Raw genomic sequence first — 26,614 nt, 5'->3', positions numbered from 1 at the left:
CTCTTGGCGCAGGTTTTCTATCATTCGCAATCATCAGCAGTTCTGAAGGTAAGCAATCCTTTTTTAATGCAGTGGAATCAGCTTCAGCCGCACCATCACTGCACTGTGACAGCGCAAAAATGTTTTTTAATCGTTTTACATTAGTGCATGAAATTAGTCAAATAAATGTCCTACTTGCATTTGGTGGCTTTCGTGATGCGACTCATGTCGAGTTTTGAATAACATTTTCTGTACGGCCTGATGAAGCAGCAGAGACGATGTCACAGGAATAAGGATATAATTTTTGACTCTATTTCATAAGAATGCAGTGATTTTATATAGCCCTTTTCTAGATACTCAAAGACGCTTTACATGGTATGTGCATTATTCATTCACTCCATACTTGGTAAGATGATCAGTCCCCCTGCATTCACTCACTCACTACATTCACACAGGCAATGTGGGTGAAGTGACACAACGACAGTGTACATATGTGCCCGAGCCGGGAATCGAACCACCAACCATCATATCAATAGTTGGTGGTTCATAGGACGACCCTCTCAACCAAGGGAGGTCGTGCAGTTGAGAAAGGAAATCAAGGCTCTCAACAAGTAAGACAAACAAGCCAGTCCCGAAGAACAGCTAGGTATAAAAGAACTGACCACCGAACTTCGAGGGCAACTGCGCAGGCTGAGAAGGGTGGAAAGATCTCTGAGGAAGAGAGAAAGGAGAAAGAGGCGAAGTGAGCTCGGCTCATCAGAGACCCATACAGGTTTGCTTGTTGGGCGAAACAAGATCTGGAAGATTAACTAGCTCCAAAGAAGTTGTGGAGGAGTTCCTGAGAGACAGCCACAACGACGCTGGGGAACCGAGCCCTGGGTGCACACCCAAGGGTCGGAAGAAGCAAACTCCCCGAGGAAGAGCTTGATACCAGAGAACCCACATGGAGAGAAGTCCAGGACATTGTGATGATGAAGATGATGAATATATTTAATAGATAGAATGTTAGAGTACAAGTACAGTCAAACAGTAGTATGTATTACAGTACAAGTACAGTCAAACAGTAGTATGTATTACAGTACAAGCACAGTCAAACAGTAGTATGTATTACAGTACAAGTACAGTCAAACAGTAGTATGTATTACAATACAAGCACAGTCAAATCTAACGGTCATCTGGCTCGACTTGGCCAATGCTTATGGATCCATCCCACAAGGCCTCATCAATGCAGCTATGGAACACTATCACATCCCCCAAATGATCAGGGGAATAATCACCAGCTACTTTGGGGGATTCAAGTTACGGTTCCAGACTGGCCAGTTTACAACCCAGTGGCAGGACCTGGAAAAGGGGATTGTAACGGGGTGTACCATCTCCCCCATCTTGTTTGTAATTGGAATGAACCTGCTAATAACAGCCGCAGGGAAGGAATTCAGAGGGCCAATTATGAAGTCTGGCATCCGCAAACCTTCAATGAGAGGCTTTATGGATGACCTCACCATAACAACGGCAACCCATGGATCCTGAAGGCACTCGACGACGTGGCAACGTGGGCTCGAATGAAGTTTAAACCAAAGAAGTCGATGAGCATGGTGATCAGGAATGGCAATCAAGTACCGACTTGAAGTCCAAGGGGAGGTTATACCATCAATCAAGGATAACCCCATCAAGTGCCTCGGCAAATGGTATGATTCATCTCTAAATGACAGGAGCAGCGTTTCCATGTCAGAGAAGCAGGCTGCGGACTGCACCGATGATAAGGTCAGCGGAGCAGGCGTCACTACAAGATCTGGACGCAAGTGGGCAGCTGATGGTGGCACAGGCAGAACTTCTCCTGAAGTTGAGAGACATCATTGGAAACCAGTGTATAGGGTGACAGGGACTTGGATCAACCCATTTGCAGGGGAAAAGCAGATTCAAGGCAGAAGAGGGACATGATCCAAGCGGAGGTGCGACAGCTAGAGGAGGAAGGGAGAAGGTCTAGGGCTGTGGAGCTCGGAACACAAGGTGCCTGGACAAAGTGGGACTTATCAAAGCGAAAGATCACCTGGTCTGAGATTTGGAGACTTGAGCCCTTCCACATCTCATTCCTGCTCCATTGACACCCTTCCATGACACCCTTCCATCGCCAACGAACCTGCACAGGCGGGGTTTGAGGGAGGATCCACTGTGTGGGGAGAGAGGAACAATGGCGCACATACTGGCGGGGTGCAAGACTGCTCTTAGCCAGGGGAGATACCGGTGGCGCCATGACAAGGTCCTCATGGCAGACATCTTGGAGCGGGAGAGACGGAAAAAGCATCAAGTCCACACTAGACCGATACCACCTATGCAGTTCATCAAGGAAGGGGAGAAACCACCACCACCTAAGAAGATCAAGAGGTGCCTCTTGCAGACTGCACCATCATGGGAGATGAGGGTGGACTTGGGGAGGAAGCTGCAGCTTCCCCAGGTTGTCCAAACCCCCCTCAGGCCTGATCATATGGTCTGAGGAGGCAAAAAAGATCATCTTGATAGAACTGACGGTCCTGTGGGAGGATGGATGTAGCGAGGCCTCAGAGAGGAAAGCCTCTAAATATCAGGACCTGGTCCAGCAGTGTAGGGACTAAGGCTGGCAGGCCTGGCTATTCCCAGTAGAAGTCGGCTGCAGGGGCTTCCCGGCACAGTCTGCCTGGAAGATGCTCACAGCTCTGGGGTTTATAGGAAGGGAGAGGAGGAAGGCTATCCGTAGGTTGGAGGAGGCAGCAGAAAGAACCTCTTGTTGGCTCTGGAGTAGGAGGGAGGAGTTAAGCTGGGGACCAGGAGAGGATGGGTCGTGATTGGCCATCACTGCCGGACCCACTAACTGGAGGGCGTTGCGGTTCAGGGACGAAACGCCCAATGGTGGTTAGATGCCTCCTGAGGACATCGTCTCCTGGTTGTCAGCTACAGTCACTGCACAAGTGACTGAGAAAGGGAGCAAGTGGATGTTTTTAATAGACAATAGTCTGTCTATCTATCTATCTATCTATCTATCTGTCTGTCTGTCTGTCTGTCTGTCTGTCTGTCTGTCTGTCTGTCTGTCTGTCTGTCTGTCTGTCTGTCTGTCTGTCTATCTATCTATCTATCTATCTATCTATCTGTCTGTCTGACCGTTTCCGTCTATATATATTTTTTCTTTTTCATTCATGTCCAGTTCGAATATGTCAAGATGTCTTTAGAATATATAATTTCATTTGTGTTCAGTCACAGTTTTAATGCCTACAATGTAAATAGTCATGATAATATCCAAAATCATGAAATGAGAGGGTGTGTCCAAATGTTTGACTGGTTGTGTGTGTGTGTGTGCGTGTGCGTGTGTGTGTGCGTGTGTGTTTATTACTGTAAGCAGCTTCATGATGGTATCAGGATTGATTTGATGCTGCTTGTTTGTGAACTTGTAATTTCTGAGTATTGACTTGCTTAGTCATCCAGGTGAGTGTGTGGGTAGAGCTTTATAAGGGTTGGTAGCATGTTTTCCCATCTGTTGTGTAACAGTTTGGAGCCTGTTGAACTGAAAGCATCCAAGTTCCCTGCTGTGTTTCCTTTTACCCAACATTGGCTGTGACATTATAGGATCAAGAAGACGACTGCACTGCTCGGAAAAAGCTATACGATTATTGTAGGGGCTGAATGCTGACCCTCATTTTCCTTACATTTTTCTATTCAAATTTGTTGGAACTATGTCAAGAAGTAAAGCTGAACTCATTTATTTATCTACGTGAAGAACTCATCACAAACACGTCACTTTGTTTGTGCCTGTTCTAAACCTGCATAATGCTCTCTCTTCTTGAGTTGTATTTAGGATTACTTGAGAGTGACGTCTTGCTTTTTGTTCCTCTGTGCTGCTATTTATCCAGGGACGCGCCATGCTGACCAGCATCACCGAGGGCTTACTGTGCTGCTTGACTGGGAAGGCTGCCAGCCTGGTCCTGCCTCTGGAGTCGTCCGAACCCGCTGATGGATTCGAGTCGGTTGAGGTGAAACCTGGGCGAGTCCTGCGGGTGCGGCACATAATTCCAGAGCGTCAGCTGGTAGCTACAGATGAGCAAGGCGAGGAGAAGACAGGTGGTGACTCTGGTGATGAGGATTTTAACAAAGAGAGCAACAGCGTCCACTGCAAGAGGAAGATCACCGTCTACCGCGATGGCCAGCTGATGATTGAGAATCTTGGCGACGTATTGCACTCAGAAATCCTGCAGTGCCAAGACGGCGACCTGGAGCCGTGCAGCACTGTAGAGGTTGAGCTGGTGAATTACAAAGACACGCCATCTTCCCCTGACCCAAACCCTGCGCCGCCCCCGGTCCCTCCACCCCTCGGGGAACAGAAGCCTGCTCCACCTCCTCGGCGCCGCCGCCGCAAACCCAAGCGCACGGTTGTAATTAACTCAGAGAGGGTGATCTCGAGCTGCAAAGGGACACAGTCCGACGTCGCCCTGTTCTTCGTGCATGGCGTGGGAGGTTCTCTCGACATTTGGAGCAGCCAGCTGGACTTCTTCTCTCGACTGGGCTATGAGGTCATTGCGCCTGACCTGGCAGGCCATGGCGCCAGCACTGCACCCCAGATTGCAGCAGCTTATACATTTTATGCCCTTGCAGAAGACCTCCGTGCCATCTTTAAGCGATATGCTCGTAAACGCAACATTCTCATCGGCCATTCATACGGGTGAGGATTCCCTTTATAGTAATCTATGGAGAACGTACGACTATAATGTCGTTAACACGCTATTCCTTTTCTTATTCAATCTAGAGTGTCATTTTGCACCTTTTTGGCTCATGAGTATCCTGATCTGGTGCACAAGGTTGTGATGATCAATGGAGGGGGTCCGACAGCTCTCGAGCCCAGCCTGTGCTCCGTCTTCCAGCTGCCGCCGTGTGTTCTGCACTGTCTGTCGCCCTGTTTGGCCTGGAGCTTCCTCAAGTAAGCGATGCTTCTGAATCGTGCCAAAGCATTGCTGACAGGGAAACGTCACCGTCACAAAAAGCCTCCTGGAATTAATGCCGAAAATATGATCATCAAATTCTATACCGAACCCGCCTGAGCCAACTCACATGTATTTACATAGTGGCAAATCACATAATGTAATAACAATAATTATTATTATGATAAAGAATCATTTCTCCAGGCAGCACGGTGGTGCAGTGGGTAGTGTTGTTACCTCCCATTTAGAATGCCCTGGGTTCCAGCGTTTAAACCCCCCCCCCCCGGCGCCTGGTCCGGGGTCGCCCCGCCTCTCACCTGTAGCCAGCTGGACCAGGCTCTAGCAACACCTGTGATTTCTGACTGCAGATAAGTGGGACTATGAATGAATCGTTTGCCCTTTTGCTTCCCTTCAGAGCTGGATTTGCCCGTCAGGGCGCCAAGGAAAAGCAGCTCCTGAAGCAGGGCAATGCCTTCAACGTGTCTCCATTTGTCCTGCGAGCCATGATGAGTGGACAGTACTGGCCTGAAGGGGACGAGGTCTACCATGCCGAGCTCACTGCTCCCATCCTTCTGGTCCATGGGATGTGTGACAGGTTTGTGCCTATGGACGAGGACCAGCGCATGGCAGAGGTACAGAATATTTGGTCCTGAGTGCTCAATCATCAAGTTGAAGTTGAATATGAAATGTCACGCAGTTCTTTTTGGCCTTCTTTCTAGATCCTTCTGTTTGCATTCCTAAAAGTCATTGAGGAGGGAAGTCACATGGTCATGATGGAGTGCCCCGACACCGTCAACACCCTCCTTCACGAGTTCTTCCTTTGGGAGCCTGACATGACCCGAAAAGACCGCAGCAAGACAGACAGTGAGAAGACAGCTGCTCTCCGTGACCCTCTCCAAGCACTCAAAACCGATAGGCCTATGGACAAATAAGCAAAAAAGGAAACTAGTTTTTCATCACAGAACCAAGCAGAAGGCCAGATTTGGAATCGGAAGGCTGCTCCCTGGCTGGGCGCTGTTCTAAGCGAGGCCATATCTTCAGGATGCAGAAGGACACTGGTGCACAAAGATCAAACTGGACTCAGGCAAGGGTTAACCAGAGACAGAAGGCCAGGACATCAAAATGAAAGGAGTTGATGTGCTGCTTTACTTCGCTTTTTGATACCAAATTATGCTCCATTGTGTTATTGTATGTTTGGAAAATGACACCTGGACATCAGAAGGACCACAAATGACTCCTGATCAATGCAGAAAGCACAAGGTTCATGAAATGGGGTCTGAATTTCCTTCGCTTTATCATATTTATTCTGCAAATGACGTTGACAAATTATTCTTAGAACTGCCTTCAAAGCGTGCAACGTTAATATGTAATCCATCTATCTATCTATCTATCTATCTATCTATCTATCTATCCTCCATCCATTTTCCACGGGTCTGCTGGAGCTCCTAGCTTGCTAATGGTGAGAGGCGGGGTACACCCCGGACGTGTCGCCAATGCGTTGCGGGCCCACACAGAGACAGACAACCGTTCATGCACACACTAAATTGCATGTTTTTTGGAGGAAACCGGAGAACTCATAGAAAACCCACGAGGACACGGGGAGAACATGCAACCTCTGCACAGGCGTAGTGGTTAGCGCTGTCATCGCACAGCAAGGAGGTACCTGGTTCGTTAATATGTAATGAATTGAAGAATTACATATTTATCATCATGGCTGTGATAGACATCTCATAATAATAAAGCAAAAGTGCTGATAATAATAGCCTGATATCAAATACTAATGGGATGATTTTGGGCAAATGGTTAAAGACATTGCATTTACACCAGTTTACATGCAAAATACCATTAAAAAATCGCATCATGTGCACACAAAAACTACATTATGGTCAGACACCTATCGACTTACATCTGTCCGGTGTACAGGGTCCACTATTTCAAACATAGAGAATCAGAATCACAGCTATTGTCGACATAATCGGTTCACCTGCTTCCAAATTGCAGCAATTTATGTTACATTCACGGAACTCTTACAAAAATAAATCCAAAACGCTGTGTCTATAGCAAGCATAATGTAATCAATTAATCCGTGCACGAAAATGAAACAACATTCATTGACAACTGAGAACAAACATGGACGCCAAAAGGTCCTCTTTTCTAACAGCAATACAGCTAATAGCCGAACCGGGTAAGGGTGCGATGTCCTGAGGCCCTGCATGGCTCCACAACATGAGGGGTGCTGGCTGTTTCAGGCTGTTCAAGCACACATTATAGTGCTATTTAAAGTACTATTTTTGCCCTTATTCGAGAATAACAGCAATTACCGTCACAAATTGTCGTTGTCTTGAGTGCTTTCAGCCTTGAAGTATATAAATGCCAAACAGGACTATGTTCCTCTTCTATTCTCTGATCCATCCTATTAGCAAGGTCTGAGTAATAGTGCAGGCTAAATGTTAGCCTATATCGCTAATCTGTTTACTGGATTGTTTAATTTGATGGATTTAAGGGTGTACAAAACTTTAAAGTCAAACAAAAGAAATGAAAAAGACATTTTTACATACCATGATTTGTCTTAAGTGTATTTTGGCAGGATGCAGATGTAACATGACAAATCTTATGCAACTGGAACACAAATCTAGGAAAAACAGTGCGTAAATAATCTGACCCAGCACTGGCACTTCAGAAATGTTACATCTTCTTGATTTATTTTTTCAAAAACAAACAAGTGCTGCTGCCGCAATGTAGTGTATGTCTCCTGTGCTCAAGGTCAGTGAAACTATAAGGACTACAGGGTGCACATATACGTCTCTTATGCTGCACGTGTGCATATAAACGTTGTCAGTGCTCATATGTGCTTTATCTGTTTGTCACTACAATAATGTGTTCCTGTTATGTATGAATGTAGATGCATATAACATATAGATTCAGTGTATGAAGTATGAACACACCTTTCATGGTGTGAAATAAAACAGATGTTCACAGTCTACAGGACTTTATGCTTGTTTATTGCAATAACATGTGCTTTTTGTCAATTAGTGATAATGTACCGATTATTTTAGTCTGGTTAACTTTCATGCCACCGATTGCAAACCAAATTTGCAAACATTGTATAATCAGAATTAGAATACTTTAATAATCCCAGAGGGAAATTCTATCAGCAACACTCAGCAAGACACAGCAATACAAAATTGGCAGTATGCACATTGATATATATATATAAGTAGACTAGATTAAGGTGAAATAAATACTATATACAGTAATGGATAAATACAGGATACATCCATATTCATATATGTATTGTTAACTGGACATTTTCATAATGATCTACCAAAACAAAGTCTGTCAGATTTATAAAATCCTCATAAACATTGTACTTGACAAGGTTTATTATTTAAATGTATTATTTCCTTGAAGTGTGTGTAAAGGTAACAATGATCCTTCCTGTGAAGAGTTGAAAGATTACTTACATCAATCCAATATCATTGAAACAAGAACATTTGTGGCTGCCACAGCAACCCAACCTTCTCCCCTTCGCCCTGTCCTTTGCCCCCCCCCCCCCCAGTCATCCATTTCGATTCGGGAAGAATCTAAATGTGTCTGTTTGTGGACATTTGGATTAAATGCAAAGATAAACACGAGCCGAATGTTCTTGTTTCAGTGATATTGATATGACAGGATATGCTGAGTTTTATTTTGGTTGTCAGATTAAGACAAAAAAAAAATACAACGTAAACAAAACTAAATAATATTGGATTGATGTAAGTAATCTTCACAGGAAGGATCATTATTACCTTTACACACACTGCAAGGAAATAATATTATACATATTAAGCGTGAAATGACGATTCATCAGCGCGGCCTTCTGATTGGCTGAGCGCGTCCCATGCGTGTTGCGGTAAACAAAATCCGAATTGCGTGTGCGTGTGCGTGTGCTTGTGCGTGCGCACCAGACGGCAGTAATCTCGAACGGGCTGAACTGTCCTCTGTCCTTCTCTTCGTTGTTTTACTGACTGAATACTTCGAAACGCGCACGAACAACATCTGAGCCGGGCGAGGGACGCCGGAGGGACGCTGGTGAGTCTGTGCGTGTCGGGTTACGTCACGGCCGCCCCGCTAGCGGCGTAGCTCCCAATGCTAACGGCTAAACTAGCCGGAACTGCCTCACAGCCAGGTAACGCACATTCAGGCATCGGGGCGCGTCTGTTTCCAAGGAAGAGCGGAAGCTCTTTCTATTGGTAACGTTTCACCGACAGCGTTTACCGGAATGTGTGTTAGCTAACGAATGTAGCGTAGCGTCATCAGGAAATAGTCTTATCCCGTCGCCTTGTAATCTACCTTCTCCCGTGGGACGCAGCTAAAACAAGATGGCAGTGGCGCTTACAGTAACATGTTGTGTACTGTGCTGCGGAGTACACAACCCGGGATGCTTGTCTAAAAGATCTGTTGCCAGACAAGTTTATATTTTGTATCCTTGTTCAATGAATTGGAGTTATACACTTTAAGTGGGCGGGGAAGGGAAGATGTCTAAAAACGAAACAAGCCCCGCGTTTCCTTCGCAGAGCAGCATGGAGGAGCTGGTTGGGTTTAACGCCGGGTTAACCAATCAGGGGCGAGCATCGCCTGTCCCATTAGAGACAAACGTGTCTCTAATGTGTCTCCAATGTGTCTCTAATGTGTCTCCAATGGGACAGGCCAGTAGATAAATGAAGCCACACAGCAGCGAAGTATAAAATGTTTCTGCTATTCACCACCACCGGCTGCTGAGTATCGATAGTTGGACTGAGTCATCGTTCCAGGAGCCCAAATATTTTAATTGTGTTAATACTGTAGGTTTCCACTGAGTAATATTTAGAAATATAAATTGTTCTCTGTCTTGATTCTCCGACTATTGTGATTCACTGAAGATGAAGATGAAGGCCAAGATTACTGCAGCTGTTCCGAATAATAAAAGAGTTGAAAATAAGACGTAACGCATCAATGAAGGATGATTTCCCGATTTCCAGTCTGCAGGAGGTGCCACTGAGTTTTGGGATGGCGTCCGATGTGGCTTCCCAGAACCCCGGTTCCAAAGGGATCATGACTTTCTACCCCTCTGCTGAGGAATTCAAGAACTTCAGCCGCTACATTGCGTATATCGAGTCCCAGGGGGCGCACAGAGCGGGCCTGGCTAAAGTAAGGGCTGCTAATGTGCACCGGCGGCTACATTTCACATTGCAGTTAAAAGTTGAACAGCAACGATGTTTAAATTCAGAATTGATGTTCTTGCCTTTGCGGTTCACATCAGGATTTTATTTTTGACGTATCACGACCTCACAATGATGAACTGGAGATTAATCTCAGCCAATCAGATCTACCTGCGAACTGAGGACGTCTCTGTCCCACGTGCACAATATGACTAGATAGATTGTCTTCTCATTGGTTCCTGCAGGACAAACAAGACATGACCCGATGTGTTCTGTCCTCTTTCCAGATTGTCCCGCCGACGCGCTGGAAGCCTCGGGCCTCTTACGACGACATCGATGACTTGGTGATCCCTGCACCGATTCAGCAGGTCGTATCGGGCCAGTCGGGCCTTTTCACGCAGTACAACTTTCAGAAGAAAGCCATGACTGTCGGAGAGTTCCGCAAGATGGCCAGCAGTGACAAGTACGGCATCGAGGATTTTAGTGCTTGGAACGTTTCAGCGATTTTTCTATAGATCTGTTGAGTCCTCTTCGCTGCGTTGATGCCGGAGCTCATTTACAGTGTTGCTGCTCTTGTTTTACAGGTTCTGTAGTCCACATTATGATGACTTTGAGGAGCTGGAAAGGAAGTACTGGAAGAATGTGACCTTTAACCCCCCTATATATGGGGCAGACGTTAATGGCAGTCTATATGACCCTGTGAGTGAACCATGTTTGGTGCTGTTCTTGTGAATATGTATCAATATGGCTGATCTCACAGCTGCTCTACTCCTACAGGGTGTCACCGAGTGGAACATTTGCCACCTGGACACTATTCTGGATACTGTTGAGCATGAAAGTGGCATCACCATTGAGGGCGTTAACACACCTTACTTGTATTTTGGAATGTGGAAAACCACATTCGCATGGCACACGGAGGACATGGACCTCTACAGCATCAACTACTTGCACTTTGGAGAGCCCAAATCATGGTAACGTTTCAGCAGCCTCTTTTGGGATTATTAATCTGGATATGTTTCGGCATTGATCTCTACTGTTGCTTTAACCCCAGAGCAACGGGTTGAAAGTTGCATATGCATAATAAATATATTCATGTGATTGTGTGGAATAACCCAGAACAAGCGCGGTTTCTGCTTCGTATTAGTGAGAAGGTCTGACGTTTTTATCAGCCGTAGCGAAACATGCTAATAACAGATTACTGTGACTAAGAACCCGTACGTATGTGCAGGTACTGTGTTCCTCCAGAGCATGGGAAGAGACTGGAGCGTTTGGCTCAAGGTAAGAGAAGAGGCCATCTTTTTCCTGCGTGTTTATACCTACGATGTTTCCTGCTGGACTCCTAATATTTACCGGTCTCGCTGTCTCCAGGCTTCTTTCCTGGGAGCTTCCAGACTTGCGAGGCCTTTCTGAGACACAAGATGACGCTAATCTCTCCCTCTATCCTGAAGAAATATGGTATTCCATTTGATAAGGTACGAGTACACAACCGTTTATTCATATCCACTACACATGTGGGTAATGTGTCTTCTGGAGGTGCTAATCTATTTAATGGACTCTCCCACAGATTACTCAGGAGGCTGGCGAGTTCATGGTAACCTTCCCCTATGCCTATCATGCTGGTTTCAATCATGGCTTTAACTGTGCAGAATCCACCAACTTTGCCACAGAGAGATGGATCGAATACGGCAAACAAGCAGTTCTGGTAAGGGCAGCAACATTAACCTAAATTGATTCCTTGAATTGTTAGCATCGATTTAATGTGTATGTTCATAGAGTTCACTCAAAAATATGACTCGTATCATTCAATATTTGGATCACGGTCATCTTGTGCCTCTCTGTGTTTTAGTGCTCTTGCAGTAAAGACATGGTGAAGATCGGCATGGATGTGTTTGTCAAGAAATTCCAGCCAGATCGGTATGAACCGTGGCTCGCAGGGCGAGATGTGGCGGCCATTGACCACTCGCGGCCCACGCCAGAAGCTAAGGAGTTCCTAGGAGAGTCCTTGGCCGACATCACCACAACCAGCAACGGCAGCTTGACAGGCGGCTGTGCTGAGGATGGAAAGCGGAGGAGGTGTGTGTGTACCTGCAGAAACGACGTCCTCTTCTGTGATTTTATTTGAATGAAACCCGATGATGCAGTTTATGCTTGCTGGATACCTGCATAGTATCAGTTCTTGAGGTATGCGCTTGGAAATCAGCACATCAGCAACAGATATCCGCTAACGATACCTCCATAAAGGGGATTACAGGACAGGATTAAGGGAGAGCGGCTGTCGTCGGGTTGGCCACTGATTTCAGCTGCGATATTTGATGTGAATGAATCAACAGCAACATCTTCTTGAAATGGAGCGACTGGCTCGACCAAAGCAAAGGCTGGAAAGTGTCTGAGACTCAGACAGACACATGCCTTCTGCTGTCGTCAGAAGCTGCTACCCAGGTGATTAGTTCCTGGAGCGGTAGAGCGGGCGAGGCAGCTGTGGTGACAACAGGGAGAGATCTCGAGACTGGCCGCACGGTGCTTGAGTGAAGCGAGGATGGATGACCGGCTAATAGCTCTTCTTGGTTTAATGCCGTGCGATCGACCGGCCAATCGCCTTCGATGCGTTGGGCAGCATCTTATCAGAGACTGAAAGAAATACCTTCTGTTCTTTGTTGTTGCGTCTGTCTTTGATTGAACCACAGCACTACACAGAGGATCGAGGTCAAGAGGCACAGACTGTGTCTGGAGGCTCCTGAGGAGGTTCTGCTTAAAGATGAGGAGGAGGAGGAAACTGTGGCGGTGTACGGGAAACGCCCCCGGCTAAGCCTGATGCCTCCGCGTTCTACATCACAAGATGGAAAGAGAAATAAAGGTCTATTTTTTTTTACTAGTTTAATGTAGGGCAGCTAAGCCTCGAATGAATGTTGTTGTTATTGAAAATAGATTTTTTTTATTTATTTATTATTCGCTGTCACTTCCTCAAGCAACATTTCTGTTTGCTTTTATAGGTCCTCCAAAATTAGTCGTCACTCCAACCAAGCTCACCTTATTGGATCCATTTCACAGGGGCTTTATGCAAATTAACAGCGGAGTCCGCCCCACTCATTATGCCAAGATTCATGCCCCTGGAATCGTGTCTCAGTCCAAGCCTAGAAACGGACACGTATCCGCTTTGGTGACACCGACATGGTCAGAGGCCAGTGCTAAGCCCGCCCGCAAAATGGGAGTAGCCAGTCTGCTGTTCCATAGGACTATGAGCCCAAAAGACACTGTTCAGGTTCAGAAGTACACCCTCGAGAGGCAGCTGCATCCTCACTCGCAGTTGCAGGTGCACAGCTATGCCAGAGAACACCAGCACAAAACGAGTCCACCCACCCATGTTCAGTCTTCATCTCTCGCACAAAGCCACGAAAGAACAGCCCCACCGCCACCGCCGGCAATCAAAATCGTTCTTAGCAACGCGGCGCTGAGTGAATCTAAGAGGCTTGTGGAGGAGAAACGTAAAAACAAGCCTGAGCCCCAGAGGTCTGAAAGTAAGCAGGCTCAACCCAGGCTGCCGAGCAAAGTGGAGACGGATGCCCCCAAGTTCAGCAAGAGAAAGGTCTGTTTTTCTTTTAAATTGTTCGATATATTCTCCTGATACTTGAGGTTACATTTAGTATTTCAAGGTACCGTATTTTCACGACCTTATGACGCACCTGGTGATTCGGCGCAGTCTCATTAGCAGCTGATTTTTCGGTATTTCAAACGTACAAAGGGCGCGCGGATCAAAAGGCGCCGGCATGATAGGTGCGCAAAATAAAGCAGGAGCAAAACTGAGTTTGGTACTCACATCTTTAATCGTCATCAATCAAACAAGCATACTAGTGCGCGTTTTCAAAAATAGAGCCGGAGCAAAACAGAGTCATTAATCAAACCCATCAAAGTCCTCATCCTCTGTTTCTGTAGTGAACAGCTGCGCTAGATCTCCGTCAAACATGCCGGCCTCCCTTTCTTCATTGCCAGTCACTTTCTGTGCGGCGGCGGCGCCTCGGAAATGATGCGAACAACAATGCTAGCAGACAGTTAGCCGAAGCAGCTACACTCCAGTCACAAACCGTGGCGCTGCGCTGCCTTCCACTCTGAGCGGAACTGTGTTCTCCTTCTGTCCCCAGCGCTCCCACGCAGCCCGCAGTTTAACGTTGAACGGCTGGAGTTCTTTGGTTAATCCACCGGGGATGATGCTGACAAGCTAGTTTGCTAGTTAGCCCATTAGCGCGTTAGCTAGCTTCACTCCGGTTTAGACCGTATCGGTGAGATCGCCGCGCACGGAGTCGCCGATCGCAGGAGCCGAGTTGCTGCAAGTCTTCTTCTTGCTTCCTCCTCTTCCTCCATTGATTCATTAATGCTGGATTCTCTCTCCGCTGCTCTATTCCCGTGTTCTGCTGCGGGACCGACAGCCTCGGCAGCCGCTTCGTCAGCACGCCATAATAGTTTACTATGGTGAAGCGCATCGGCATGTATCACTCCGCCAGGCGCCTGACTGAGTCCGCCTTACAACAACAAATAGGCCGCGCGGACCAATGGACGCGCGGCACATTTTGAAAAAAATCTAAGACTTTTAGGCGCGTCCTATGGGTGTGAAAATACGGTACTTCATAATACTTCTTTGAATGTTGGCACTGTGCCTTGATGTGGCTCTGTACTGGTGCATTTTCTTTGGTTTGACTTTGAATACTAATCTCCTCGTGCACCGCATCATTAACCCTTTCTACTAACGGAGCAGTTTCTGCTGGTCTCACTGGCGGCAGAATATGCTAGATCAGGCGTTTTTCTGAACCATGAACTCAAAACGTCATTCGTGCTGTTCAAACCAGAGCAACCACTGCCCCCTTGTGGATAGTGGCGTCATCGTGAAAGGCACCATTGCTGTCAGGAAGCATTTACCTAATGAGATGAATTGTAATGTAAGTGGCTACTAGCTGCTGTTAAAGGGATCAATCACATGTTTGCACACCAGTGCAGAGCTCCCAGTATGCCTCGTAATCAGAAGACCTATCAAAACCATTATGTAACTTGCAATAATAATTCCTGTTCTGTCCAGCAGATGTCAGAAGAGCAGTCCTATTGCAAGTCCATTGTGAAGAAGCAGCAGCAGCAGGCAGAGCTCCGTAAACTGCCCCGCCATCACCCTCTGGTCAGAGAGGTGCACAGTGACGATGGTAGCCACTTGTTTAATTCATCTACATAAGGTACAAACTAAATGCAAACTCATTTGTGATTGTCCTTCATCACATGATCACGTCTGTAGATGGACAAGTGGATGTGGAAGTTGATCAGGATGAGAAGGAGGAGTGGGCAAAGCCCCTAACGTGGCTGTGGCAGGGCCGGCCATGCAGTCCTCGGGCAGAGAGGGAGTACAACAAGAGCATGAGCCGGCGGGCTCCCTACTGCTCCATCTGCCTGCTGTTCTACACCTACCGTCAGGTGACAATCCAAAGCATTTCAAAGTACAGCTCGTTACTATCCATTAAGTGTTTTTAGTTAACGTTCACAGTATATCATAAATGCTTATCGTTTGAAGCAGACCAGCATCAGATGAAAGTTCTGAAAAGCTTTGACTGAATTGTTTCCAGTCAAATAATGATGGAAGATAATTGCATGAAATAACAGGCTAAAGAAACAAGCTTCTCCCACTCCTCCCTCCAGTCTGAGTCCAGTCCTCAGAGTCCCTGCGTGGCTTTGGTGAAGCGTCCAGGTGGCCGCCAGTGGTCCAAACCGCTCATCCCTGAAATGTGTTTCAACACTCAAGCCAGCAGGACAAATGACACCGGGGAGGGACAGCTGTCTAACCCTCATGTAGCCGAGGATGGGACCAGCCGGCTGGTTAGCTGTGCCCAGTGCTTCGTCTGCGTCCATACCAGTAAGCTAACTGTCCAAGTATGCACAGTTACCTCCACCAAGGAGCTTATGCCTCTGTTTGTTAGCAGGAGTAAGGAAAAACTGCTGATCTTAAGATGGATCTTCATCCAACTTGGATCCCATTAAGTTTTGAGAATGATCCGGATACCCGTTGGATACAAATGTATTTTTATTTTTTCCTTTTCCTTATAATGGAGGCATGTAATATTTTGTAAAATATTCATTCAATTCAATCACCAAAAACTGCAGTCATAAAGGGGTCCGATATGAACTGTCATGAAAAAGGTCTTCTGGGTCTGATCCAGAATGGAGTTAGTAAAAAATATTTAATTTTAACATTGAAAACTTCATTTATGGATCCAAAAATCAGTTAAACATACACATCAACTCTGATTCACTTTGACTTTTCATGTTGGTGTATGAAGATACCAAGAACAATCTAGAACCTTCTGGCGCTGATCCAGATCACCATGTGGACGGTGTAGATCCAGTTAGGAGGGGAACGAGCTGCTTGGGGGAGGTCTGCTCTCTGAATGAAAAAGCCTCCATAATAATTAAAAAACAAATTTGTATCGCGACAGTATCGGCAATATGGATCCGAGGTCTCCACCTTACATGACTGTGGACCTTAAATTCCATAAACAAATTTTGAAGCTCCATTCAACACAATGTTAACAAAAAAATTCAGTTCAAAATATATAATCAATATCTGTCTGTAACCGTTTGAGTTATGGTGCGGACAGACAGACAGACAGACGAACAACCCAAAGCTGGTGATGGCATAACCCCGCCTCGGCAGAGGTAATTATTAGAGGTGGGGAGAGAATTGATTGACATGATGAATTTCCTCTTTTATTCCTGAATGGAATTGATACTTGTAAATAACTGCCACTTTGTCCTTCAAGCCGAAACTATTATTTAATAGGAATTAAAATGAATGTAAATTCTAATTACATTACATTTTTGAAACGATCCACATCACATAATGTGTCCTCGTGTGTGTATATATTGTCTTTGCTGACGTTGAATTGAGATCACCAGGCTTCTGAGGCCACTGAGCCAGGTAGCGAGGACTCATCTGCCAAATAGAAGCATCTGAAGCACCTCAGAGGCAAAGTGCAGACAGAGCTCAGAAAGGTGAAGGTGGGAAGCAAATGCAGCAGAACTACAACAGTATGCTCATGAGCACAGCTGCAAGAAGGTCTTTGCTGGACTAGAGGCCATGTTTGCCTCCTGTCAGACAGAGAGGAGTGACGTAGTACAACGTTGGAGAGATTACTTCAACTGCTCAACAGACCTTCCCACATTGATCATGCCACAGCGCCCACGTCTCTAGAGGAAACTCAGAAAGCCATCGAGCGGCTCCAAAGGGGTAAAGCACCAGAGCCTGCTAGCGCACCTGGCCCGTGACATCTTTAACATGATCTTTGCCATGCGACAGATTCAGGAGATACTGTGGACAGAACCAGAATCTATGCATCGTCTTTGTAGATCTGAGGCAGGCAGGCGCCGTTGCGAGACAGCTGGCAGTTCACAGAGCATGCCGGCATGCGGACGTCTGCGACCTCCTCGGCTGCATTGCTGAGCTCATCCCTGCCCCGCCCTGAGTGAGGGCCGTTAGGAAAGCTGGTCAGCAGCGACAATCCGGACTGTGCATCCCTGATTAAATCCAGTCAGCGCAAGTCATCAGTCGGATGATGACCAAACTTGTACAGAGTTGTCCTGGGCAGTATGGGATCCATGCAGTTATACTAGGTATACCAACATATATTGTACATATAAAGAATTCTCAATATATTCATAAATCATTACATGTTTTGCATTTTTATTGTGGGTGGTAGATCGTTTGGTCTTTTTATAAGTAGCTCTTATGCTGAAAGTCTCTAACTCAAACGTTCAATGAAATACGAACCCCACTCGGTGGAGGCATTGCGTTCCAGAGCCAAATGTCCGTAGCGCAGCGCATCTCAAATGTATGACTATTATTCTTTTAACGTGTTGATAAATAGCAACAGCTTATTTTAACATTTTACTTCTCAAATAATATATTGTTCCACTCTTGTGTACATTTTTATGTACAGTATATGTCTAGTGCAGAGCTTCGGACAGAAAATTCAACGTCATGTCGGATGTTTGCAGGATCACATTTCTGTTCAAGTTCTCCAAATAAAGTTCATTCAGGCAAAACATTTTATAGTGACGGAGAAAAAAGGAGCGTCAAGAGAGCAGGTTGTGTCAACAAATGAGTAGACTCAACTTCTAATTATAAATATAAAATGTAAATATATGAAATAGATATATAAATAGAATTATCTTTTAATTCACACATTCTAAAGTATTGTTGTAACTCAATAACCTTTTTGGTTTTCTACCACAGGGCATAGTCATGTCACATGATCAGGTATTGAAGTACACCGTATATCCGGGCATTTCCATTACACTACCATACAGTACAGCAATCCTATATTTAGACCTCGTCTCTTTCAAAGAGAGGTACCTCACTCAGGTATTTACACAGAAGGTCGTCTTTGCTCTTATTTCCTGTTTCCTGTATGCATGCAAGCCACTGTTTTGATACAGGTGCTCTTTTCTAAATGCAGATATTCCTACGTGTCATTTGTGTTTAAATGAAGCGACGGCTGCACAGGAGGAGACCAGGCTTGGTGCCGTTGTTCCTCTGTCAGTGCCTCGGTGAACGTTGCAAACGTCCCCACTTTGGGCCAAATGTTGACGCCTCCTTTTTGTCCTGTGTAGGTTGCTATGGAGCGTCTGGGGATGAACGTGACCTCGATGACTGGTTGTGCGCCCGCTGCGAGGCTGATGCCGTCACGGAGGTTAGTAAATGTTACAGCAGGATCTGAAATCACAACAAAAGTCATTTCTCATGCAGTTGACGAGTACAGCAACGGAGTTGTTATTGCTGTTATGTGATCGTACATTAAAGGTCCCGTGTTCTACTGTTTCCACAAGTTAGCGCAGTTCTCAGACACGTATGAAATATCTGGTCAAAATAGCAAACAGATGCTGCAGGACAGCGTCCCTCATTTCTGTCTCAAGCAGATGCTGCAGGACAGCGTCCCTCATTTCTGTCTCTAACAGATGCTGCAGGACAGCGTCCCTCATTTCTGTCTCTAACAGATGCTGCAGGACAGCGTCCCTCATTTCTCTCTCAAACAGATGTTGCAGGACAGCGTCCCTCATTTCTGTCTCAAGCAGATGCTGCAGGACAGCGTCCCTCATTTCTGTCTCAAACAGATGCTGCAGGACAGCGTCCCTCATTTCTGTCTCTAACAGATGCTGCAGGACAGCGTCCCTCATTTCTCTCTCAAACAGATGTTGCAGGACAGCGTCCCTCATTTCTGTCTCAAACAGATGCTGCAGGACAGCGTCCCTCATTTCTGTCTCAAACAGATGCTGCAGGACAGCGTCCCTCTTGTCTGTCTCAAACAGATGCTGCAGGACAGCGTCCCTCATTTCTGTCTCAAACAGATGCTGCAGGACAGCGTCCCTCTTGTCTGTCTCAAACAGGTGCTGCAGGACAGCGTCCCTCTTGTCTGTCTCAAACAGATGTTGCAGGACAGGGTCCCTCTTGTCTGTCTCACAGATGCTGCAGGACAGCGTCCCTCTTGTCTGTCTCAAACAGGTGCTGCAGGACAGCGTCCCTCTTGTCTGTCTCAAACAGATGTTGCAGGACAGCGTCCCTCTTGTCTGTCTCACAGATGTTGCAGGACAGCGTCCCTCTTGTCTGTCTCACAGATGCTGCAGGACAGCGTCCCTCATTTCTCTCTCAAACAGATGCTGCAGGACAGCGTCCCTCTTGTCTGTCTCACAGATGCTGCAGGACAGCGTCCCTCATTTCTGTCTCAAACAGATGCTGCAGGACAGCGTCCCTCATTTCTCTCTCAAACAGATGCTGCAGGACAGCGTCCCTCTTGTCTGTCTCACAGATGCTGCAGGACAGCGTGTGTACGTTTTGTGAGTGTGGAGGCCTTTCTTCCGGGCTGATGAAAGCTTTTGGTTGCTTTGCTCCTGCAGGACTGCTGCCTGTGTTCCCTGCGAGGCGGTGCGCTGCAGAGAGCCAACAACGACAAGTAGGTAAACCCAAAGCCTCTCGGAGCGCTAAGGGCTACCGATCCGCTATGCTTCTCACGGCCCGCTTTAAATGGGGACGCGGTGCCGCCTGGTCCAAAGCAACCGTTTCAATGACCTCATTGTAACGATCGCTGGTCACTGAAACGGGAGTCGCGGTAGATTATTCCATTGTTTTTCTGCTGTTGTGCTCTTTAAATCTAAGGGGGGGGGGTAGTTTGGTCGAGGACTGCTCTGCGTCTTTTGCCGGACAGCAGCAGGGTGAACAGGATGTGGCTGGGACGGATGTCTGTTCTTGTCCTTTGGGCTCGGTGCAGACGTGTCGGATGAGCGGCATCGATGCTACGGCTGGGTTCGGCTTCCCACAGCGGACCCTTCCAGCCGTGCCGGTTTGGTTCTGTTTGACGTGTTCCTGGAGACTGCGTGGAGCCGTTTGCCTGACGTCTCTTTCGCGTAGGTGGGTTCATGTTCTGTGCGCCATCACGGTGCTGGAAGCTCGCTTTGTCGACGTCACTGAGCGCGGGCCCGTCGACCTCTCCGCTGTCCCCTTGTCACGCTTCAGACTGGTAAGACCCGCCGCTGCTTCGGGGGCCTGCGGTTCTGTAGGTTAGCGTAGGTTACGAGTTGCGGTGCCGTTTCTTTTACTATGTAGCCAAACTTCTCAGGAACTTAAATGTGCATTTTCTTTCTTTGTGCTTGGAAGTAAATGTTTCTGCTTCACGTCTTCCTCTGATCATGAAGTCTGTCTACCTACTTGAGTCGGGTCTGTTGGACCCGTCTGCAGAGCGGATTCGGGTCGCTGTGTTTTGGGGTTCATCATTTTATCAGTGACTAGAGGATAAATGTTCTGACGCTGATTCTAAAGGTGATTGTGAATGGGCTCCTCCTGTCTGGTGCGAGGATCAGGTATACAAAGTAGCCTTTCTACGTAAGTCCTTGTAATGGCAGAAGCCCTTTAAGTTACCCAGAGGAGCTGCTGTAACTTTCCTTTCCTATATTTATGTTTCGCTTTGTCTCTCTGACTTTCTGTCTTCTCCTCCCTTTGGTAACTTTTTATCTTTTTTATCTTCCTTCCTTTCCTTCCCCTGTACTTCGTTCACTTCCTTGTGCCTCTTGCCCCCGTAACCCCTCCACGTGCGTGTGTTTTGCCCCTCTGGTAGAAGTGTGTGTACTGCAGGAAGCGGATGAGGAGGGAGGCGACTGGCTGCTGTGTGCAGTGTTCCCACGGCCGCTGCCCCACAGCGTTCCACCCCACCTGTGCTCAGGCAGCTGGCGTCCTCATGCATCCGGCCGACTGGCCATTCATAGTCTTCATCACCTGCCACAGACACAAAGCGCCCCCCATACCGGAGGTAACATACCATAATAATAATAATGCACCTTAAAGGTCGGATCATTTCATCAGCTCCAGCTTACAGGGTTTTGGATTTTATCTTGTATTATGTATTTTTGTTTATTAAGAAGAAACTAAAGTTTCTATACATTCGTTTGTTGCTGGCCGTCTAACTTCATTTGATTACGGTTCCTTAAAACTGTTTGAAAACCGAAGCTCTATTTCCCATAATAAATCATGTAAACTCAATGAATCCGTTCCTACGCAGCAGAGAAATGTCCATTTACAGGCCTGCAGTTACATTCATGTGTAACTACGAGTATCTAAACAGAAAACACATCAAAGTGTAAATAATATGACCCGACGACCCAATTCTGTATCCTTCTGTTTGAGGATTGTACATATCGCCGATGTTCTCCTCGTACTGGCGTGAAGACATGTCTTCCGCGGACGCCACGGTCATTCTGGATAGTTTCCTGCGTCTCTCCATCGTCGTCTTTTCTTTCTACTTGTCCTCACCACTCGCTTTCTTTGGACCAATCACGTATAAGGAAAACTCGGATACGGCCAGAATCACGTCAGTGATGGAAACGCAACGCGGGAGACGAGTACGGAAGGTGGTGAATGCCTGAAGTGAACGAGTGAAGCTAGCTCGCAGCGCTCGGCCGTTTAGCATCTGGAAGTTACTTGTCTCCAGATTTGACTCCGGTTTGCTCGTGTCTCTGAGATATTACTGTACTAGAAGCACCTCAGCCTCCCTGGATCGTGGTTTACAACCGAAATAACTACATTTTTAGATTCCACAACCATGAAAACAAACGTTTAGCAATAGACGTTATTCACAGAGCCCCTCCAGTGGTGAACGCATGAACTGGACGAGTGAAGCTCGCTTTATTTTTTGTCTCAAACAGTGTTTCCAGTCAGTTTGTTGAATGCTGTGAAGGTATCTTCCTTCCCGCTGCGGCATTAAGCCGTGGACCTTTTTGCGAGTCCGCCGTTGCACCACCTGTTCAAATATTCCCGTGGTCATTACGCCGGGCTAATCTTTGCTGTTATCTTTATGGGCTCGCGCTGTTTATTGCACTTATCTCGGTGATAAGCGTCTGACCGTAGCGCTCCGCTCCGTCTGTCTGCCAGCGTAACGAGGCCTCCATGAGGGAGCTGGCGCTGGGGCAGCGGGTGATCGCTAAGCACAGAAACAGCCGCTTCTACCACAGCGAGGTGATGGAACTGAGCCCCACCACCTTCTATGAAGTTGTGTTCGATGACGGCTCCTACAGCGACAATCTCTTCCCGGAAGACATTGAGGTGAGTGGAGCTTGTTTTCAGATCAAATATAAAAGGATCAGTTTTAGTGCATGATGTCAATAAGCAGCGGGTTTATTTCGTAATCGAACGAGCACCAATTTCACCATTTGCTGTCTTTTCAGAGCCGCGACTGTGTCCGGCTTGGGCCGCCCGCCGAAGGTGCAACTGTGAAGGTGCGATGGACGGATGGGGAGACGTACGGAGCCAAGTTCGTGAAGTCGCACTCCATCTCCATGTACCTGGTAAAGCCCCCCGTTGTTTGCTCCATCGGCCTGAAACACCAGCGTGGATCTGTAATTCCACCCGGACGGCCTGTCTTGCTTTAGGTAGAGCAGGGGTCCCCAACCACCGGGCCGCGGCCCGGTACCGGTCCGTGAGGCATTTGTTACCGGGCCGCAAAGAAAGAACAACTAATGTACACAATTTCCATTGTATCGATTATTAGCGTCTAAAAGGTGTTTTATTTTGAAAAACGACCGGATTTTCTCCAACGTAACAATCGCGTCTTGATACGTTGCTAAAAAAAACAGCCGTGAACTCGCGAAAATTAATAAAAAGAAACAAAAGTCTTTGGAGCGCTTCTTTGCTAAGGAGAAAAGTCCTACTGAGGAGGAAGAAGAGGAGGAAGAAGAGGCGCCGACGACCTCCAAGAGGAGAAACCAGGACTAAGACTTAAAACTCGGGTATTAACAGCTGATTCGCTCCGTTAACAGCAATGAAGGGTTCAAACCTGCGACCAGAACCCGGATTAAAAGACAAGAACCTGGATTAAAAGACAAGAATGTGGAATTTATGAAACAAAAGACCATGAAGGACAGAAGTAATCATTGGGACCACAATTTATGGAGAGTAGATATTGATATTAAATATTTATTTATACCCCCCCCCCGCGAAAAAAATTCACGGCATGAAACCGGTCCGTGGCAGGAAAAAGGTTGGGGACCGCTGATGTAGAGCATTGTGTATCATCTGTTTTGAAGGTGATATTTAAATAGAGATTAATTTACTTCACTTTATGACACATTGAATGTCATGAAGATGGATTGTTCTCCTTTTACTAGCCGTGTTTATTCTCGTATTGCAGCTTGAATAAAGGACTTAAATTGCTTTATGCAAATACATGAAAACTTCATCCACGTTGTAGGAATGTTTCACGTGTGTGTGTGTGTGTGTGTGTGTGCACTCAGGTGGAGTTTGAAGATGGATCTCAAATCTCCGTCAAGCGAGAAGACATCTACACTCCAGAGGAGAATCTGCCCAAACGAGTCAAGTCCCGAATGGTAACGCAGCGGCGCCTACTAGTGCCCGGGGGAGCTGTTCTAGATTGAGATGCAGAACCAGCAACGTCTAATTCCTGTTTCCACTGTGCTTGCTCCTCAGTCGGTGGCTTCAGACATGCGTTTCGAGCTCTTTACACAGAATAACGTCAAGCAGGACACCAAAAGGCAACGAGTCATCAACTCTCGGTACAGCGAGGACTACGTCGAGCCCGTCGTCTACCGAGCAATGATGGACTGACTTCATGTCTTCTCTTTCTTTCCCCACTTGTCAGTCGACATAGATGAGTGTAGGTCTGTGTGCCCCCCCCCCCGTTTGAGGCTCCTCATTCCCCGCCGTCTGTCTTCCCCCATATTTATATGGCTTGTGTGCATTAAATACGATTGTTAGACCTCAGCTTAACATCAACTGTCTGAGTGTCGTGTTATTTTATTTCTCTCAGGAAGAAGCCGTAATGAATTATTCAACATGGAGTCGATTGGCGTTTCTTCCTGTGCCACCGTTTCTCAGCTAAACACTCGGTTCCTGCTATGAATGTTTGTTTGCACGTGCCTCACAGACTTATAATGATTTGTGATGATATGGAGTGAAGACGATTGCGCTGTGAAATGAGGATGAAAACTTTGAGCCAATCAGCTGTTGACTCCAATGAGATTAGAGCCCTTCATTTTGACCCTTAGAGAACGATGTTGTTGGAACCGCAAAGTCGAGCTGTGTCTCCTCTTCTTTCTTCTTTCTTCTCAACCCTTCGAAACGTTTTCCGGTTCTTCTTGTAGGTTGTTTCGTGCTTCTGCTGTGATCTTAGAAGAGAACTCGGCCGGGTTTAAAGGCCTAACCTGCGCATTTTTACACGGTAGTTGTACTAAAGATGAATGTTTCTCTAAACAGCTCTAATCTTATTATTATTACACTTTATTTATGCGAGTGCATTGCGTTTGGGAACAAAGCTATTTTTGCCATGTCCTTTTTACAATCTGCAGAAATCTTCAAGTGTATGTATATTTATTATGTGGCAGGATTTAAGACGCCGTATTTAAGTTTTAGGTTCATTTTCCTTTTCTTTTTTTTAAAGTCTGATAAAGCCCTTGCCAAACAAAAACCCTTATTGATCTCTCGGGACATTTACAATTTATACTTTGATCCAAAATAAACAAATAAGTAGTAAGTTGGTTATTTTCTTTTTTGTCTCGCGTAAAATAGCCTTGTTGATCGGGTCCTGAAAGGTTGCTGGTTCCTCAGAGGACACATTGTGTGTTTGGTTCAATTTCTGTGTCATCGATGGCATTTATTCTGTGTTTTTCAGCATTGGCTGTAAAGGTTGCAGTAAAAACGGGCTTTTGGATCTGTCAGATTCAACCCTTCGTGAGATTATAGCTGCATCTTTACTCTGTAACACTGGCGACATACTTTGTAGGGTCTTTGTCACGAAACGGGAATTGTTGCTTGCCGTTTCACTTCTGATTCTGCACTCGGAACAGGTAATCGGGTTAACGGTCAAACTTATTGCATGTTTGAAAACTGCCTAGAAAATCATCACAGAGATTTCAAGACGGATTATATGCCAAAGCAGCGGCCCTAAAACATTAGTGGCTAGGTCGGATCTCTCACGGCATATACTCGTGTCACGGGTTTATCAGGGAAGACTAAAATGTGCGCTATAAATATCTCACCATGGTGTCTGGCGCTGGAACAATAGCTCTATCCTGAGCATCATGACTGATCTGCTGCCTGCTAACCTCAAATACGCCGTTCTGATATTTTCTGATTGACACTCAGATTAGGTTAGGTAGGCGGGGCCCGAACTTTTAACAGTTTGCGTCGGCTTCCTGCTGACTCAAACTTTGTCATCCCAGTTCAACGATGACCCCTGTCTAGCTTGCCTGCTTGAAAAGCAAGTTTGGTTTCTCCTGATTTGACAGCGTTCTGTTTCTCATTCAGAAATTGAGGGCAATAATCAGGAGGTGTGTTTGGGATTTCTGGTGGTCGTAGAATAGCACAGCGAATCACAGTTGAGTTCTAACTGATCTTTGAATCCGTAAATGGGTTTTCAATGTTCAAATGCAATATTTTTTACTGACTCCATTCTGGATCCATTCAGATTGAGACCCCCCCCTTTCATGACTGTCAAATTCCATAAACATTGGTCAGTAATCAACTGAGATATTGAGGAACACATTTTGAAGCTCCATTGACTGCAATGTTACCTGATAATCTTGCACGACGCCGAGCAGCAGACGTGGTTAGCAGCGCAGCACGTAGAGGCTGAAATGCTGATCAGGATGTAAACGAGAGCAGATCATGAATCAAACACGATGATTGTTTCACTCAGGCCTGCCTAACTCTAAACGCCGGTGCGATTCCAGCCGCCGCGCTCAGGAAGCATGTTGTTTAAATCTTGTGTTTATCATCTAGTTCATGAGTTGCCAACAAATATAGGATTCGTAATGACCAGGGGTCCCCAAACCTTTTCCTGTGAGGGCCACATAACTCTCTCTTCTCTGATGGGGGTTCAGTTTCTACAGGAAAAGTGGGTCGATGGCAGGGGGGCCGAAACATGAACAAAAGTCCATGGAACATTAACTTTCTGGTTGTATGTGATCATCATTAAAATTGTTCCAAACGAC

At 46.3% G+C, this 26,614-nt stretch overlaps 2 protein-coding genes across 2 annotated transcripts; both read left to right on the top strand.

The window, feature by feature from the left end:
* The first annotated feature begins 3,866 nt into the window (after nucleotides 1-3,866).
* Nucleotides 3,867-5,851, top strand: abhd8a (abhydrolase domain containing 8a). Its single transcript, XM_068748791.1, has 4 exons — nucleotides 3,867-4,663; nucleotides 4,748-4,918; nucleotides 5,335-5,551; nucleotides 5,639-5,851. The coding sequence occupies exons 1-4, from the start codon at nucleotides 3,867-3,869 to the stop codon at nucleotides 5,849-5,851; spliced, it is 1,398 nt and encodes a 465-aa protein (XP_068604892.1).
* A 3,021-nt stretch (nucleotides 5,852-8,872) lies between these two features.
* Nucleotides 8,873-25,150, top strand: LOC137904288 (lysine-specific demethylase 4A-like). The gene is made up of 24 exons (XM_068748449.1): nucleotides 8,873-8,990; nucleotides 9,920-10,088; nucleotides 10,387-10,562; nucleotides 10,684-10,798; nucleotides 10,877-11,070; nucleotides 11,328-11,377; nucleotides 11,468-11,571; nucleotides 11,664-11,801; nucleotides 11,946-12,129; nucleotides 12,572-12,605; nucleotides 12,775-12,953; nucleotides 13,090-13,682; nucleotides 14,938-15,027; nucleotides 15,165-15,282; nucleotides 15,372-15,547; nucleotides 15,770-15,983; nucleotides 18,737-18,816; nucleotides 20,018-20,073; nucleotides 20,529-20,637; nucleotides 21,232-21,423; nucleotides 22,542-22,712; nucleotides 22,835-22,954; nucleotides 23,900-23,992; nucleotides 24,093-25,150. Exons 2-24 carry the CDS (start codon nucleotides 9,948-9,950, stop codon nucleotides 24,228-24,230), a joined length of 3,465 nt encoding a protein of 1,154 aa, XP_068604550.1. The 5' UTR covers nucleotides 8,873-8,990; nucleotides 9,920-9,947; the 3' UTR covers nucleotides 24,231-25,150.
* Nucleotides 25,151-26,614: the final 1,464 nt, after the last annotated feature.

Source organism: Brachionichthys hirsutus, chromosome 15 (genome assembly GCF_040956055.1).
Source record: "Brachionichthys hirsutus isolate HB-005 chromosome 15, CSIRO-AGI_Bhir_v1, whole genome shotgun sequence".
Classification (NCBI taxonomy): Eukaryota; Metazoa; Chordata; class Actinopteri; order Lophiiformes; family Brachionichthyidae; genus Brachionichthys; species Brachionichthys hirsutus.
Note: the sequence above shows the minus strand (reverse complement) of the source record. Positions and strands in the feature narration are given on the sequence as shown.

Excerpts from the sequence above, each read along its gene's own strand:
- abhd8a (XM_068748791.1), top strand. The coding sequence starts at position 3,867 with ATGCTGACCAGCATCACCGAGGGCTTACTGTGCTGCTTGACTGGGAAG. Across the intron at positions 4,664-4,747 it reads CTCATCGGCCATTCATACGG|AGTGTCATTTTGCACCTTTT; the intron begins GTGAGGATTCCC and ends TATTCAATCTAG. Across the intron at positions 4,919-5,334 it reads TTGGCCTGGAGCTTCCTCAA|AGCTGGATTTGCCCGTCAGG; the intron begins GTAAGCGATGCT and ends GCTTCCCTTCAG.
- LOC137904288 (XM_068748449.1), top strand. The coding sequence starts at position 9,948 with ATGGCGTCCGATGTGGCTTCCCAGAACCCCGGTTCCAAAGGGATCATG. Across the intron at positions 12,606-12,774 it reads AACAGGGAGAGATCTCGAGA|GAACCACAGCACTACACAGA; the intron begins CTGGCCGCACGG and ends CTGTCTTTGATT. Across the intron at positions 20,074-20,528 it reads CAGAGAGCCAACAACGACAA|GTGGGTTCATGTTCTGTGCG; the intron begins GTAGGTAAACCC and ends TCTTTCGCGTAG.